Raw genomic sequence first — 19117 nt, forward strand, 5'->3', positions numbered from 1 at the left:
AAGCTAGGAAATATAAGATTGGTTAAGAAAAAGTTAAAAAAAAAACAACAAAAATGATTAATTTAATGTCTACATACATATATCTATTAGCTATTGTAGTTTTGTGCATGTACAAGGCTAACACCGTCGTAAATTCTGTCCATTTTCTAAATTAATTGCGTTTATGCTAAACCCATAAATTAATTTTATAAAAAAATAAAAATACAATTATAAGTTTATTTTTCATAAATAATTAAGAACTAATTATGTACAGTAAATACAATAAATATTAAATATAGTAATAAAAACACTTTTTAGGGGTTTTATAATATTTGAACATACCACAAAAATTTATCATAGGTATATAAAAATAATGATTTACTTTGGTTTAAAGAATTTACTAGTCAAGCTTCCTACTGGAGCTTCGACAACTAAGAATAATATTATGGCCATGATATAACTTTTTAACGCATCATACAACCAAGCATCCAACTAAAAAAAATTAATTAATATTTTAAAATTAGACGTCAATTATTTTTAATTGTATTAATTTTGATTACTGTGTTTACTATATATGCTAATAAACGAACTTCAGTCTTACCACAGTTCGTTTTGAAAGATAACTTGGTGCTCTTTGTCGACTCTGCGATATCATCATAATAGTGAGGTTGACTAAAAAAACGGAATAAGAAAGTCTCCCCATTGGTACAATAAATCTATTATTAAGGAGTTTTGTTAGTAGACCTGTAAGCAATAAGTAATTCATTGTATATATATAACATGTATTTTTCACTATCCCAACTATAATGACTACCAGAGTCCTGTTAATAGTTGATTATATTTTTAAATCATATCATGTGTTTATATTTTATAAGTTATATATTGCTGGACTTTTAAATAACGCCCATTAAGTTTTATGAAAAATAATTAGCCATTAGATATGTATAATGGTACAGTAGTACCTAGTAAATAGGAATAATTAACATACGCAAGAAGTAAATACGTATAGTTATGGTAAAAAAATTAGAAAACAAATCACTTGCATGGTGCATTTTTTATTACTCTTAAAATATTGCAATTTCTTATGCAAATAATTAGTATATATGCACAAATATTTTCGCGATTCGCACGTTTTTAAATTTTGCAGGAAAACAAAAATTACCGGTGAGAGAGTGACATGTGAACCTTGGGTTTGGCTGTGAAAATGTATGTTAATCATGTGCTTGAAATTGGTACAAGAATAAATTTTTATATAAATATATTTATGTCTGGTTACTCACGGTAATTTTTTGTTTTTCTGCAAAATTTAAAAACATGAAAATTGTGAAAATAGTTATTCAAATTCACGCTGATTGCATGCTATTTACACATAAAAATTGCATTATTTTAAAACTATGGAGGAGTAGGGAAACGTACGTATTCAAATTAAGGTAAAAATATAAATATTTAAATTTATGAGAATAATATTTTCAAAGAGAAAAAATAATATTGGAAGAGTTTATTCACAATAATAGATATTTAATGATATTTGTCATGAAACTAATATTTTTTTTGTAATTGAACAATCAAATTGCGTGGATGTTGAAATAATAGAAAAGTATATCAACAAGTTAAGTGTTTTATTTTTATTTGTATTTGAACAAATTTTTAAACTTTTAAGATCAAAAACAAAATACTAAATACAATGTGAAGAATCTGGTAAATTATCATATTGTGTAACTTCATATATAAACTTATTAAATTCATAGTTCACTTATAACACTCAAAATGTTATGTAAGACTATCAAACTATCGTATGTTGTGTGGTCAAAATTTAACTTACCATATCCACTTGTAAAGTGGCAAGTAAGCACCCAGGCAAATAATATTACCCATGTACAATGATTTAAACTTGAATATAGAGCTTGTTCTAATAGATAATAAGGCCTATTTCTCTTATAAAATATAGCTCCATAAAATTGAACCCATAAACAAATCACGGCAATAGTAAAAGTTCCAGCATAGACAGTCATCTAAAATATCAAAAATGTATATTTATAGTTTCAATTCACGTATAAACTGTTAAACAATATATGTAGATACATACTTGTGAGAATTTTACTTTGTTTTCCTTTAATTTATCAATGATTACACCTATTGCTATACCTGTGAAGAAAGGAAAAGCTCGCATGTAACTTGCTCTGTATGATTCATTAAATGTTATGGAATATCTTGTGTTTTCTAAGAATCTAAAAATAGTTTTATATTTAAAGTGTGTTATTAGAATTTAATAATAAATTTCACTTTAATTATTAAAATGTTTAAATAATGCTAAAAACTCAATACTCAATCTTATAGGTACTCATATTCAATAAGCGAAATTAATATTATTATAATTTATTTATTAATTTTTTAAAAGCACAATAGTAAGAATAAAATACTTGTATCAGTATATTAGGTAATCAAAATGATTAAATAATTATAGATTAATAATTTTTGTATCATAATAAATTTAACTCACGGTAGAAGTATTTTAACTATTCCCTCCCTTTTCGTCAAAATCGTGATTATAAATGGCACAGTTATTGACACACCAAGCATTGCAATGATAAATCCTATCCCAAGTTTAACGTTCTTTGTGTAAATGTAAACAATAATAATTCCAAGTATACAAAACTGAACATCACACGATATGTACCAACTTACTATGAGACACTGCAATAAGTAATAATTAACAATTAAAAAAATTACACGTTTTTAAGTCTTTACTTAGCGTACCCAAATTTTAATAACTATTAATTTTTGAGATTAAAATAAGTCCTATGTTTATTTAAGTTTAATAATAAAATGTTCTTAAGCACTTACTTCGTACTTAGTATCAATTAAATTACTTATGAACAACATGTTGGTCCACCAATAATTTTTACATATATCGGCTTCGTCCCAGGTTTTATAAGGCCATAGTGGGCCGTCTCCAAGGTGAGGTACGATATTAGCTGTGATCGCCATCATGGTACAATAAGCCGGTAATATTCTAAAACGATTTTAGAATATATGTTAATGACTAGGTGTATATAAAAGCAATCGCGTAGCTGACGGAAATGCTTATTAGACTCGATACGTCAGGACTAAAGAGTATTAATATTTGATGTAATAATAACTCAAAAATATTATATTACAAAGATAAATGCTATGGAATATGTCCAATGTATGATGTTGAGCTAATGTTTAATTTAACCACGGATTTTGGCTAATGGCAACATTTTGGATTTCAGATATCAATAATAACAATATTATTTTGCAACCAAGTGTGGCTTCTAATTAAAATATTTTATTTATAATATACATTAATAATAAAATTATTTCATTAAATATATTATATATATATTTTTTTTATTATTGATCTTATTTTAAGCCTGACAATTTAGGCCATTAGCTGTGGATAGAAACAGTAGGTTTTTTTTTGTGTAAGGTTTACTTGTAAAGTTTAATTAATAGAGTGGGAACACGTGTGTATGTGTGTGCGTCATGGATTCGTTACTAAGAACTCGGGTGGTCACCTATCCGAGAACTTGCCACGCCGGCCAATACTTGAAATATATATATTTTTTAAGTATGTACCAATGTATATTTAACACGAATGAAAAATTAAGTCGTGATTTTTCTTTCAACTATTGAAAATATCTTAAAAATACACATAAACCACAAAAAATATCGTAAAATTACAAAAAAAAAAAAAACCTAAAAGCTTATAAATTTAATAAATGCAAAAAATATTAGTTTTTTTATTAATTATTTTTATTTGTATACGGCTGAACAGTGTGAACTGCAACGTATTTTTAGTTAGAAAATAATTTTTTACGACAAAAAAATGCATGTTATCAACTTTTTGAATTGTAAATATGATAAATATAAATTTTAATTTTTACAAAGTTGTTTTTTTCGGTCTTAATCCAACTACAGTTTTTTAGTGGTTTTATAATTTATATAATGTTAAGTTTTTGATAATTATTATAATATTATCCACTTGTATTAGTGGCTGAAATTTGAAATATTATTAGTCTAAAGCTACAATTAAGTTTAACATTATCCAAACATTGAATATTATCTGTAACATTTTTTTATTTATAGAATATTACTTGTATAGTATTGTTTATTTTTATGTTAAATTTTTGAATAAAGTATAGTATATTATTGTTAATTATTTTTTTGGTACGTATTATTTAAATGATTTTACCTGATTATTCTATGGACAATTGGCATTATAAGTTTAAACCAAACTGATTCCTTTTTTAATTTATTAAATACCGGTATTACTGTCATATATATCAGAAAACCAGTCATAAAAAAAAACGGGTCAGTTATGTTCATTCCAGTCAAATAAATATCATGTCCATTGAGGTACATCTGTAATTATAAAATTATATATTTATGTAATATTTTATTTTTACAGGAATTTTTCTAAAACACTTTAGAAATTTGGATTAAAATGTAGGTTAAAATAGGTTTTAAGCACAGGTAAGATTATTTTTCAAGAAAAACTTAAGTACTGTCAAGAAAATAATAAAAACAAGTTTTTTAAAATTTGATTGTAATTTAAGTATTACTTACATATTATTCAAAATATAAAATGTTCCATCATGTTTTTAAAATTCTAATTTAACTGCTCTTCCCCTAATTTTATTTTATTTAAGAAAAATAATATTGATAATCAGCGATAGTAAACTGCGCCCAAAATATAGATAAACCCAAAATCACACAAAATAATTACAAATATTAGAAATAATAACATATTGTTGTAACATAATATTCATAAATAATTGTAGTTTGACCTCTATTATATTTATTAATTAAATTTTGTAACTTTTCGAGTTTTTTTTTGTTTTTGTGTTAAAATGTAATAATAGCTATTTGATAACGTGTTGGTATTTCTAGACAAAAATAAAATTTCTGTGATATAATTGAAAAATAACACAATCATAAAGACTTTAGTAAGTCAAAAGTTTTGTATATTTTATCAACAGGACACAGCTTAAGTTGTTGGGCGCAGTTTAAATATGCCCTAAATAATGTCATCACTTACATTTTCTATGAATTTAGGATTACTTATTGGATTTCCAACTAAATACTTAAATCTGTGACCCAATAAAATTGGTAACATCATAAACGCTTTCCAACCATTAAGTAAATTAAATTCGTTTTCTTTATCGTATTTCAATAATATTTTTCCCGACTGAATAAAAGAATAGTCATATAAAATCGATTTTAGAACTTCTTCTGCAGATAAAAAAAAAAAATAAAAATACATAAATTAAGTAAAATTTGTTAATTTTTATAATTAGTAAAAATAATTATATTTGTATGTTATTTACTTTCGCCTTCATTTTTTTTTTGTTGGCGTGATAACGCTATATAATGATGAGTTGTTGCCACACCACAAATTAAAAAAATTACTCCGAAAATTATGCTAAGACAACAAAAATAATTGATTAGTAGGTATGAATTAATTAATTATTTTTTTATAATTTCTAATCTTTCTTTTGTGTATAATTCTTGTTTATATAATTTATAAGCTAAGCATTTGATACGCTTTTATTATTTATTAATTCAGTTTGATATTTTAATGCAATTATTTTTAAATATGCGATTTATGATAAAGAATACATTTATAAATATTTAATAATAACAATAAAAAAAAAAATGTATTACATAGTTAAATAATATGCTGTATCGTAGGGATACATGTCTCCACTAACAGTGCATAATATCGGATTCACATTAACAACTGCTTTGAATTGTTCTGGTAAAAACACTTTGTTTAATTCATTTTGCAATGATATTTGAAGATCTGATGCTGAACAAGAGTTTGGAATGCAGATTCCCAAGTTTAAATTATTTCGTTGGACTTGATCTGGATAATCAACCCACTGAAATAGTAAATCTATAAGTAATTTATTTTTAATAATACTTATACTACAACAGGTATTGGATTTTAAATACTAATCTAATTTTATTTAATTAACAGAATATAATTAATAATTAGGTGTAGATTTTACAATAACTTTATTGGTATGCAATAAGTATTTACATACAGAATCACTGCAATTTAAATTGAGTGTTTGATATAACTTTAAACAAACTAAGTATAACAAATTTTTATTTATTTTTGAAAGTCATATGATTAACTGAAAAAATATGAAGTAATATAATGTATAATAATAAATTATTATTAATAAATTTTGTTTAAGACTTAACGCTTTAAATATAAATCATAAATATATAATTATTTATTATTTTTACTGGTATTCCAGATTTTTTAAGTATTTTAACATACCCCGAGAATTGTTTTCCATGCATGATTGTTACCAAAATCATCTAAATTCTCCGTTCTGTTAAAACTATAATTTTTTCCCGTTGGTGGAATTAATTTTATTTCAGTAAGACAATACTGGCCTCTTATTGGATGATGTACATCAACACATTCATCATAGACTCCCATTTGATATTTATTACCCGCTAGTATACCAACGGGATACCGGTTCCAAGATTCTGACACTGAAAATAAATATTTTACTATGTAAGAAAAGGTTATATATCAAATAATAAGTATATAGTATCCTTTTAATGTTTTAAACCAGTTATTTGGTACATCCTTTAGGTTTTAGGTCTTAACGTTTTAACTATTGACTTAATTCTGTCTTTCCATATGATGAATCGACGTACAAAATTACTCGTATATTATCTTGTTTATAATATGTAAAATTGTAATAACATTTTTTGAATAGTATTATTGGTATTTTTAAAACTTTTTATCATGCAATGTTAAACGGATACATAATGTATCCAACCAGTGTAGTAGTTTTGCTATTGATATTATACCTTAGTACTTAGTTATTATATTATTTAATGTATTTAAATTTTAAATTATTATGTGTATTTAAAAATAATTTTATTGTAGAAATTAAATGTTATTAAAAGTGAAGGGTATGATATTAAGTTATAGCTTAAGATGTATGGAAAGGAAATTGGTTATTAGCCTGAACATTTTATTTTAAAATATTTGAATTTTTTGTGCATTAATTGATCTTTTAGCTGAGCACTATGTTTATATATATATATCACATTCATATGGGTTTGAGTAAAAGGTAAATAATATATGTTTTAGTACGCATGTTTATGTATTTATTTAAAGACTACAAGTTGATATAGTGTAATTAAAAATTAATAAGAATGTTTATATATTATCAAAGGTTATTATAATATCATATATTAATCAATTTACTGATCAGCATTTTATCAAAACATCACGATAAATTTCTAAATCAATGTAAAATTACAAAGTTCGATATTGAATTATTTTCAACATCAATACAATTTGAAAATTGAAACACAATCAAGGAAAAAAAAGTTAACTTAGCAAATCTCTTTATATTCAAATTATGGTTATTAAACATATAAAAAATATTTAGGTATCGAAGTGTCTAGTAATATGCGTTGAAGGAAAAAAATAAACTTAGTTTCAAATAAAGTTAGGGAAATATTTTATGTGTTAAGAGAATTAATTAATTAATATATATTTTAAATAAGAGAAAATTATATAAAATAGTTATAAAATTTTCACTGAACCTATTATATTATAAAGAATCATTAACTATTGGAGCTAAAAGTGTTTTTAAAGATATTGTAAAAAATCAAAATAATTATGATAAGAAATTCTCTTAATAAGAATTTATTAATTTACAGTTAACTTATAAGAAACTTGTGCGCTTATAGTTAAAACATTATTTTACAAAGTTGCAGTAATTTATCGATTAAAATATAAATAACTTAACCAGTTTACTCATAAAGTTAATAGAGTGTTTGCAAAAAAAAAAAATATTTCATAGAAATATAAACATTAAATTTTTACAGGATTTAGATGACCAAAGTCATTAAACTAATGATTTTCTTAACCTTTTTGACACTACGTGGATTAAGGGTCATCTGGAATTTTTTTTTTTTTTGCTTTTAAGTAGGGATTAATTTTTACATATTTTTACTTTTTGAAATAATGAGGGGAGAAATTAAATTGTTGAAAATATAATTATATACGTTATGACTAGTATTTAAAAAATACATTCGGACTAATTTCTACGAAGTATTCAAATAAAAATAACAGAAGAATACAAAACCTGATTAACGCGCTTATATGCATCAATCAAAACTAAATAATTGTATATATTATTTCGATGGATATCACAAGTGCATTGTTAGTAAAATTAAAAACATAACGTTCTTAATAAACTTAATAAACTTAATTAAAGTGTAAAATATAACTAATGTAATATTATAATTTATAATATAAACATTAAATATAAAATTAATAGCGTTTAAATATCAAATATTAGGTGTATACTATGTTTAAGTATAATAAAAATATATTATGATAATGTATACGTACATTATTATATATCATACAATTTAACTACATGTATACATTTATAAGTAATATCATAAAATTTTTGTTCCGAATAATGTACAATACAGCCATTGTAAATTTCGATTGATATTGTGCGCATTTATAATAATTTAATTGTTAAAAACACATTAATATATTTAATTATCATGGTTTTACCTCGAGCAATAGTGTCGATTGTAATATAATTCGTGACAGCGAGAGTGAATGGGGGACTGACTGACGAGGGTAATAAACTCATAACTACTATAATATTCGTATATACAACATGTAATAGTCTGTTCTAATAGTATTTTAGAAATATTATTAAATGTTTTTTAGTATTTTAAACATTTGTTATTTATAAAGTGATGTTTAAATATTTTTTAAATTCGGTTAAAAAACGTATTCAATTTATTTTGAATTTACATTTTTTCTGCATTTTTGCTTCTGAAACATCTATTTTTTAATTGACAGTTGACGCATGTCATTATTACTTCATAGGTTTAATATGTATGGATTTTATCATTTTAATATTAAACTCTAAAAATTTCACGGGGATTCATTGCTTAGTTATAATAGAACTATAGCATGGTAATTGTTATAAATGTTTTAATGAAGAAATATTATAGTTTTTCGTAATCAATAGTAAATTTTATACATAATTTAATAAATAAAAATACATTGTTTTCCTAGGTTAATAATATAGTAGTTTCCTATAGATAGTTTTCCTATATTGTTTCCTATAGATTTTATTCATAAGTGCAACATTTGATGTTGTATTACACACGATTATTTTTGAAGATATTTTAGATTAAATTTAGTTAACATTTATTACATTTTATATGCTAACGATTTTAGTTATTTGTTGAAATTTAAAAGTATTATTCGTTGGTATTTGAAACTTGAAACTTTATTGTGTATAATTTATTATATTTTATACACACAAAGTCATTTTAAAATATAATTTTTGCTTTGATACCATCGGGCGATTGTAAACTCTCCCGATGGTACACTCTCCCGGGTCTACTCCAGTACTACCTGACGGAAACGTGTAAACTCTCCCGGATTTATTCCTGTACTACCTAATGGAAACATGTAAACTCTCCCAGGTCTAGTAAAAATCATAAAATAAATTTAATATACATTTAAGTTTCTTTAAAAAAAAGTCAATAATAATAATATAAGTAACCCGGGAGAGTTTACACATTTACTTCAGGTAAACATAATATTAACCCGGGAGAGTTTACCATCGGGGGAGTTTACTATTTTTAAAAATCGGGAGAGTTTACCTTCGCCCATACCATCAGTATCTTCAGTATCATCAGTAAATTAGTTGAATAGTAATATTTTTTACTAAAAACCGTAATTATTCGCACTTGTAATGGTGTATAATTATTACTTTGAAACTTATAAAATAATTTTAATGTATCACTGTTCTAAGGCTAGATAAGCTAGCGTGACCTGGTATTTTCATCATTTCCGGAATTAAAATTACAAAAATGTAATAACATGAATTCAGATCGACATTTTAATAAGTATAATGTTACTACGAGTAGGTATATGTTTAGACATATCTAATTAAAATTTTAGCAAGTTGTCATTATTTTACATTATAATTATAAATTATCTGGTTTTCTCACGTACACTGTGAACAACGGGTAATTTTAATTTTATTTTTTAAACTATACTCAAAACAGAGTAAACAAACATATCTCATTTTCTTCTATTTGTGTAAATTAATTTTTCTTTGTTTTAGATATTTTTGATACATATAATCTAGAATAATATTGAATCACTTTTTAATAATTATTCTTTTTAGTTCTTTTTAATAGAGTGAAGTATGCATTTATTTTACAATGATTGGTGTTTAATTTTTAATTTTAATCAGTCTAGGTAACGAGGTGGCGTGAGGGTGCTGAATTTTACGCAAGACTAAAATTGAGCCATATTGTATACTATTTTTTGTTGCGTGTCTTTTTTTCCTTGAAAATCACATTTATTGATGTTATGGTAATTTATAATGAACCGTGTTTTATGTTTTTGGTTTCTAGATACGCGAAAGTATTTCATAGAATTGTAAAACAGTTAAAATAACCCACCTATTAGCTAACATTTTACAAAATAGACAAAATAAGGGTTTTACTTTATAAAAATGGGCCTTTAAAAATTTGGGTAAGGGTATAAAAGATTTAAGTTCTTAAAGTACGTGAAATATCACTTAAAAACATACACAATATAATGCAAGTTCCTATAAGAAATTTAAATATAAATAATAATAATTTGTTTTGTTGTTGTTATTAGTTCTTTAAGGAAGTTATGATAATTAACATATAATTAAAAATAAACAGCTATTCATGCAGTGACGTGTCCAGCACAAAATAATTGGGTAGGCTTGTTTTGTTCTGTAATATTTTTATAATTATTATGAAAGATTTGTTCTGTCATATGGAATGTGAGTAGTGAATTTTTAGGTTTCCAATTTTGGCTGTTATTCTTTTTATAACATAGTTTATTTTTTTATTTTAAGAATATTAAAAAAACAAACAATTTTTAACAATATTAATTAAATACCAAGAAATATAACTTCAGTCTTAATTCAACAAGAATAACTACAAAATGTTTATTTAAAAAAAAATATCAGTGACAGTGGTATTGTAACTTGTACCTCGTCGTAAGACGACATTTAGACAACAGACAAACCTTCCAATCTCTATAAGCCAGGGAACAGTCAAACTTTTTTCGGCCGCGATCTACTAAAAATATACTTCATCTTTGAGGATCGACTTCGATAAAAAAGATTTTATTATTATTAAGCTACTATACCACCATAATTAATTTTCGTGTGCGTAGCCTAAAAATAAATTCTAGCAATCTAGCACGATCGACTTTAAAATCGTTTGCGATCGACTGTTTGGTTGCCCCCGCTATAAGCTGATAGTAATAGTATTGCCGCTATAGATATGTAATAATCCACAGCACCTTTTTATATTGTTTTTAATTATTGTAGTATCAGTGGTATAATAATAATAATAATAATAATAATAATAATAATATTCAATAATAAATATTAATAACATTTTTACTTGTGACAAAAAAAAAAAGACTGAACAGTCAAATAAAAATTAGGTAGGCCCGAGTCTAGTCGGCCTACCCTGTAAATTCTCCGCTATATTCATCTACCATCAAAATTTATTTTAAAGTAGCTTATTACTTCTGAGAAAACTGACTATTTATTTAAGCCCATATTGTCCTAACCTTTTAATCGTGTATTCAAAACTATATGAACGGTGTATTATTTTCTAGTTAATATTCAATAGGTATTTATAAAATAATAACCAAACATTAGAACAGATCAACAAATAACATAATAGTTAAAAAAAAAAAATAAATCGAAATATAAATAGCTGATATATTTACAAAAAAATACTATGTATATATGAATATAATTTACATGAATTCACACTTAATAATATATATAAAAATAATGAATTCTAACCACACCAACTGCCACAAGTTTTAGTTTTGGATCCTAATAAGTCTGCGTAAAGTAGAAAAGACATTTTTTTGCTAGTCTTTATAATTAAGAAGCTAACATAATATTTAACTTATTATACTCATGAAAAATTTATACTTTTATTTGCAACTTATATGTCACGTGTGACTTTATATACTGTTCTTAAACAACTATTTTGAACTAGATCCATACCGAGAATCTTACGTGATTACTCTACGACGTTAAATCAAATCAGAAAGTTTGACAACGCACAACTTCTCACTCACTAGATCTATATTCAAATTTATAAATGCTGCAATATACTATATTAGTACTATACTACTATATAATAAATATATGTTTTATTATAATATAAATTATGAAAAGTAGTAACGCATTATTCATCATGCACCGTATGTCGAGATTTAATCGTTTTGATCAAACACGCATAATATGATGGTTAATTTAATACAATGCATACTATATACCTAATAATGGTATAATACTAAGTAATACTCACTTCTAACAGCCCAACTGGTGTAATTTCGTAAACTATTGTCGTAAATCTCGGCATGTTTGCGGCAATCAATGCTCCCTACATGTCGCACAGTAAAATTTGCCAATGCCTGGTAAAATAGATCAGAGACCCATGATCCAGGAATATCGGTATTCGAAGTCTTCGCTGCAACGTTTAATGCCACAAAGGACTCGTTATTGGACGCAACTTGGCCGTTGGAGTACTCGGTCGATAGCAAAGCGAACAGCACGATCACAACTGCCGTGAACGGATAAACCGACATTTCAAAGCCGTTTACTTATAGATATACAAAAGATTTAAAGGTTGACAGAAGAAAAAGATTTGATCTCTATGACTTTATACATGTGCAGTATTATAATGTATAATGTCTATTAATTTTATCAATGCGAGAAAGGTGTGGCGGTCACTTGTAATTCGCATTAAAAACGCACACATTCATATTGTTTCTTCTCGTTTGATAATATACGTAAGATTTGGGTTTTAAGGTTTATGGAGAAAACTAGGATATGCGACGTCGGAATCTGCCGTTCAAGTGCATGATAATTATAGTATACCCCGGTATATAATAGGCGCCACGTGGTGGTACGCGTGTTAACAACCTTGCTAAAAACGAAAACATTATTCATCGTGGTATAGTGTAGCAAGGCAATACGTATTATGTATTTATTTGTATTACGAGTATTGCGGCAGTGTAAGAATTAGAATACTAATTTTTATTTCCCATAATAGTAATTAAAATAATATTTATCATAATTTTAGTATGCCTCATGTTTGTTAATATTATTGTTAATTAATAATTATTGAAATATCAGTAGGTATACATTATTTTCTAACTATTTTTGTTAAGTTAATTACATTAATACGTATACTGAATACTATTGATTAAGAATAATATAATTTACGAAAAACACGAAAATACAAATTACTTTATATGCCTAATTATTATTTGTAAAATATTTAAAATTTAATTTATAAGATCTTTATTATTAATTTTATAATTAGCAACTTATGCACTTATGTGAACAACTTAAACTTTATTTTTGATTTTCCTATTTTCTTAAAAAACACGAATAGAAACTGATTAGATTTCAATTATAGAAGTGACTGATACGTAATACTGATATACATATAACTATAAAACTAATAAACAATTTTAATTAATATCCATCTCGAATAGTGACAATTGTCAGTTGTTTATCATAATAAATATGAGTGAAATTAAAATTTTTAATCCTCTCTTTAGACATAGCTAAATATATGTTACGGGCAAAAGCCGAAATCGGGCAAACCTCAGAAATGCCCGGGCAAAACGCGAATTGCCCACAATTCTTGGGCAAAATGTCATATTTCGGCTTTTGACCGGGCAAACCTAATTATGACCAACATCATTTGGGCAAAACCGCCAAAACCGTATACTGACTTTCATCGTAAGGACAAAACCGTAGAGTTTTAAATACGTTCGCTAATATTATAAACAAATTTAATAATTATAAAATAAGTATTATTGTACAAATATATAAAATTAATATATTTAAACCTCACTTGAGTCAAACTGTAGCGTTTATTTAACTATATTTACATCATTCCTCATGTTTATAGTATGTCGGTACTGACATAAAAGTTAATAACAGTTAACATCATAATTTATATAAACATTTGTTAAACATACCTTATTAGTTATTAGTTATTAATATTAAAAAAATAAATTAATGTGTATCTACCCTAATTGAAAAGGCTACTGTAATAGATGTAACCACAAGATATACCTAGCATTTATTATTTTTTAAGAAAATACTATAGAAATCTATAAATAGGTCTTTGTAGTGTAATTAGCTCATTACTCATTAGCTTATTAGCTAATATTAATTTAAAGATTTAAAAAAAATTATTGTGCATTGAAAGGGACAATTTAAGTAAAAGGGAAGTGTTTCAAGTTTCTATAGTTATTATTTTTGATTTACAACAAAATAATGAAAAAGAATTAGGAGAATTCGTTATTTTTAATGTAAATATCTAATTCTGTCATCATTTAAAAATATATCTACCATAAAAAAGTTTATGGCTTTATGCTAAACTTTTTTCAATTTTTTTAAAATTTGACGACTTTATGAGGAACATCGTATTGCATTTTTAATCCTTTTTTTTCTAAGAAACAACATTTTTATTATAAATTAATAAAAAAAACTAAAAAGTGGAAAATTTTATAAGTTGTATTTTTTATATTTAATTATTTTCATAAAGTGCACTAAATATTTACTGAAAAATTAGTTTCTAAAATTGTTTTCAAGAAATCATACATAAAATCAATTTTGTTAAAAACTGTTTTTCCAAGTGAATAATTTTTCAATAGATAACACATAATTTTTCACTTTTAAGTTTTAACCCTCCTCCATCTTCACCAATAAAAATTATTATTGTTAATTATAAAAATAAATTTTTTTTTTAAATAAATAGTCTATAATAATAAAGAGAAATGTTATATAACGTATATTAAAATTTTGCTTTAAATTTACTCACGTCCTTGAGTTCAATAATTGTTATGAAGTACTATGATTATTTATGTTAAAATTAATTAAACCAATTTTTAAAATTATTAAGCAAGTATAAATTATCTATAGTAAATCTCTTTATTTTGTTGAATCTAATGTTTGCTTATATAACTTTTAATTATGATTAATGAATTATTAATTTCTGTTAAACTAAAATCCCGATGCTATTTAAATTATTTTATTTTTATTTTTTTATAGTGAACAAATTTCTTACTTTATTTCTATAACAAGTTTTAAATATAATATGAGAGAATATGATAATAATATTTAAGCAAGTATAAAATACACACCTATTCCTATGCTTAAACTTTTTTGTCTTTATGCAGTTGCAATCTTCCTATCTGTTTGCTGGAATATAATATTTAATGTAATAATTTTTATTGGCTTACAGAAAGCCGTACGTCGATCAAGAGAAAAAATGGGAGTTTTTTAGCTGCACGGATAAACAATGAATCGTAGATATCTTTAAACGAGAGTTTAAATATGAAGCAATTTTTTTTTCTAGAGATTACTATGGTAATACAATGATATTATACATCAGTTACTTGGGTCATTCTGAGTACCTACTGTAAAGAAAATTGGATTAGAAAAATAAAGCATTGTAACCAGCCCAAATATTTATGTTAAAAAGACAGTTTTAAAAAGAATTGATGATTTATCGTACCCGAGCTTCTTCAATAACTACCGTGAATTTTATGAGTACAAAAAAAAAATACTATTTATATTTTACTATGTTTATAGATATTATCTTATAAAACTGCTTTGTGACCATGACTGCGGGCCGGCCAAAATGTGTACGTGTAACACGTTATACCTAGAATACTAGCATTAGATATATAATCAGTTCATGATGAAATAATTACAGCACTAAATAGTAAATAGTAATTACTCTCCTTTCCGGTGTCTTGCCGGGTTAAATAAATATTTGTTTGTTATTTTACATGATATCAAAACATACACGTGTTTAAAATTATTTCAATGTTACACACGTCTCAAAATATTATTGTATTGTTATTAAAGTCAAACATACCTAATTAGTAATAAATTATAAATTTTCGATGTATAATAATATTATACAAGTATAAAGTATTTTAAATTCGTGTTTTTTTCTCTAAACATAGATAATATTAGATTTTCATTAGTAACTTAACAGTTAACGCTTCTAATTATTTTACATTTACATATTGGCAGGTCTTTCCGGGTTTGTGGCTCTCACCTACACCTCCACTCGTTAGGCTGATGGCCGACAAACGCTGCGGTTTCCTTTTTCTGCGGACCGTTTAAGCCTCTCGATAAGTCGTGAGACTCGCTGGTTACGGTACCACCGGCACTCTGACGAAATCAAAAACCCGCATGACGCTAACTCACGAACGGAAGTTCACTCACGGAGGTAAGAATTATGCCTTGACGTGTTATGACACGACTGTGTTTAACGTTATCGTTCGTTTCTGTCGTCGGTAGAAAATATTTCGCCAGTCAACTCCAGGCTACCGACCAGAAGGTTTAACCACTTAACAGTCACCAGAAGTGAAGCCTAGACACTCATCGCGAGATTTCGGAGACACGTAAGGATGTGACTAACACTGAGACGCTCGGCGGGTTACCCGCGATGTTAGATTTGCCAGTCACTATCTAAGCTATCCATGTATGCGAACAATCTGGGCAATGGAGGCGAGAGATCGACGACGTCGACATCCCCAACACTCGCATTAATTACGTATTAACAGTGTTAATACTAATTAGTTTACCTCACGTCAGTATTGAGCAAACAAATTATAAATAAAAATAACTGACTCGTTTATTGTTTTATTTTTTTTTATTGACTATTATAATATTGATATAACGTTTATCATGTTTCATTAATTCGTTGTATTTACGTTATTTCACGGCTGCGTCGAATTGGTTCCCATACCTGAAAATTGACATTTAAATATTGCATAAAGGATCAGAAAAAATTATTCGCTGTAAGTTGGCTCATTGGGCTAAATCCAATGTTAAAACCATAGATTCTCAAGATTTATGTAGAATTAATAAAAATAATATATTTTAGTCGGTGTACCTAGTACAGTACCAACGTTGCCCAAACCATTAACCGAGACAAAAAATTATTATAATTTAATGACTAATCGAGGAGAACATTTTTTATTAACAGTGCAGAAACTAATATTATTGAATTTTTATGTGATACCAATTTGGAAGTATTACATCAAATAAAAATTATGTTTATTGACGGTACTTTAAAAGTTGTCTTAAGTTTTTTACTAATTTTTTTGATTTATGGTGTAAAAAAATAGTACTTGATTCCATAAATTGGTGAACACAAGGTATATACATTTATAAGTTGAAACCTTTAAAAAAAAATCTTTTTTTATTTTTGATCTGGCCCCGAAAGTATCAACTGGATATGATTACTTACCAGAAATCATTCCCAAATTGAAAATCATAGCATTTTTACTGTTCTAAAAAAAAAATGATGACAGACAAAAAAACAACACATAAATTATTGTAAAATTAATACATATATATTAATCGTTTCGACAGAATATTAAACTATAACGGTACTATATAAAAATTACAAAAATATAGTTTTGTCTTAAGTAGCTTTATCTTGTAATTATTTTCAATTATTTAAACAAAATATTTCAAAATACCAGGATTATTTGAAAAAATTGGTGTTTAACTTTAAAATAATCACCCTATATAGTTATAGTTCTATCTCAATCAACAACTATTAATCAAGAAATTAATTTGATTAAAAATAGTCTACAGTATATAAAAAATCGTGTACAATATTATAAGCATATTGAAGCATACAATTATATTAGTATGCAATTGGTATGTTCTAAAGATTGTTGTCTTATTGACGGCGCCTTGTATATGCAATTCGTATACTATTGTATTAACACAGCATATTATTTTAAAAGAATAACTCATTACTAGCTTACAACAATTATTAATAGAAAATGTTGATTTAGAACCTGTGATTAGGGGATTATTATGTGATATTTCAATTGATAGATCACATGCATAATTTTTCAAAGACCATACACGGACTGATATTTTAATAGTCTTCTAGAGTCTACACTACTGATGTAAAGCAGGAACTGGAGTAGAATATGAAAGATGAATAAATAAAATATTGTATCATATACAATACACAGTATATTATGATTTATGATTGTTCATTTTTTCAAAAGTATACAACCATAACTTAAATATTATATAGTTTTATCATTATGGTATTTTACTATTGTAACAATAATATATATTATTGTTACATGACACCTGTGTATATGACAATTCCGTAGTAGGCAATAATGGGATTTATGCTGAGATAAACATTGTTAATGATTGTGAGGCCTGTGGTCAATACGCACTATTTATCGAAAGGGCAGTTCGAGACTGACCAGCAACAAACACGAACTCACCAACAAATATGAACTCACCAACACTACCATCTACATTTTGTTAAGTACAAACCAAAAATATATTTTGAACAGAAATTTATAAATCAAACGTGTTTTTTTATTGATAAGATCCCACATACCGTGTTTTAATCCCCTAGCTACGCGAAATTTATCCATAAGGACCAGAAAACCTTCCCTGGATAAGTAATATAGTAACTAGGTTCCCCAGCCACGTTACACTATGAAACACCATTATCGTATTTGTATTTTACTATTGTAATATACATATAAATATTATATATTCTAATCCCTAGACAGCTAGACACATGTGGCATTATACATCCATTTTGTATTATTATGGAGTCCTCGCATAAGTATAAGCGTATGTGTTCGGTATCTAAAATTTTAACAATTTTTATAAAAAAAAATCGTATTAATATATCTTTAATATTTTTGAATAGATTATGAGGCCTCTTATACTAAATTTTCAAAATTTAAGTAATTTTAAGAATTTTAAAAACTTATTTATATGAAATAATTGTAAATTTTTGTATTATTAACGAATTTTATCAAAATTCTGGTTTTAAATAATCATAAAAAAAAATATGGTAAAAATATATTTAATCCGGTATTATAGTTATATGTATATTTATAAGTTAATAATTTTATTTTTATTTTACGTTTAAAAATACAATTTTACTAAAATTTAAACTACAAGTATAGATACTCATAAAA

At 25.6% G+C, this 19117-nt stretch overlaps 1 protein-coding gene across 1 annotated transcript; it reads right to left on the bottom strand.

The window, feature by feature from the left end:
- Nucleotides 1-302: 302 nt before the first annotated feature.
- LOC112593399 (nose resistant to fluoxetine protein 6-like) lies at nucleotides 303-12945 on the bottom strand. The gene is made up of 12 exons (XM_025337780.1): nucleotides 12409-12945; nucleotides 6293-6513; nucleotides 5668-5885; nucleotides 5331-5425; nucleotides 5042-5235; nucleotides 4196-4365; nucleotides 2824-2992; nucleotides 2480-2673; nucleotides 2066-2207; nucleotides 1802-1991; nucleotides 581-723; nucleotides 303-471 (listed from the first exon to the last, which is right to left on the bottom strand). The coding sequence occupies exons 1-12, from the start codon at nucleotides 12686-12688 to the stop codon at nucleotides 358-360; spliced, it is 2130 nt and encodes a 709-aa protein (XP_025193565.1). The 5' UTR covers nucleotides 12689-12945; the 3' UTR covers nucleotides 303-357.
- Nucleotides 12946-19117: the final 6172 nt, after the last annotated feature.

The sequence above is a fragment of the Melanaphis sacchari genome, unplaced genomic scaffold, assembly GCF_002803265.2.
Source record: "Melanaphis sacchari strain LSU unplaced genomic scaffold, SCAv2.0 Contig202_pilon_pilon, whole genome shotgun sequence".
Taxonomy (NCBI): Eukaryota; Metazoa; Arthropoda; class Insecta; order Hemiptera; family Aphididae; genus Melanaphis; species Melanaphis sacchari.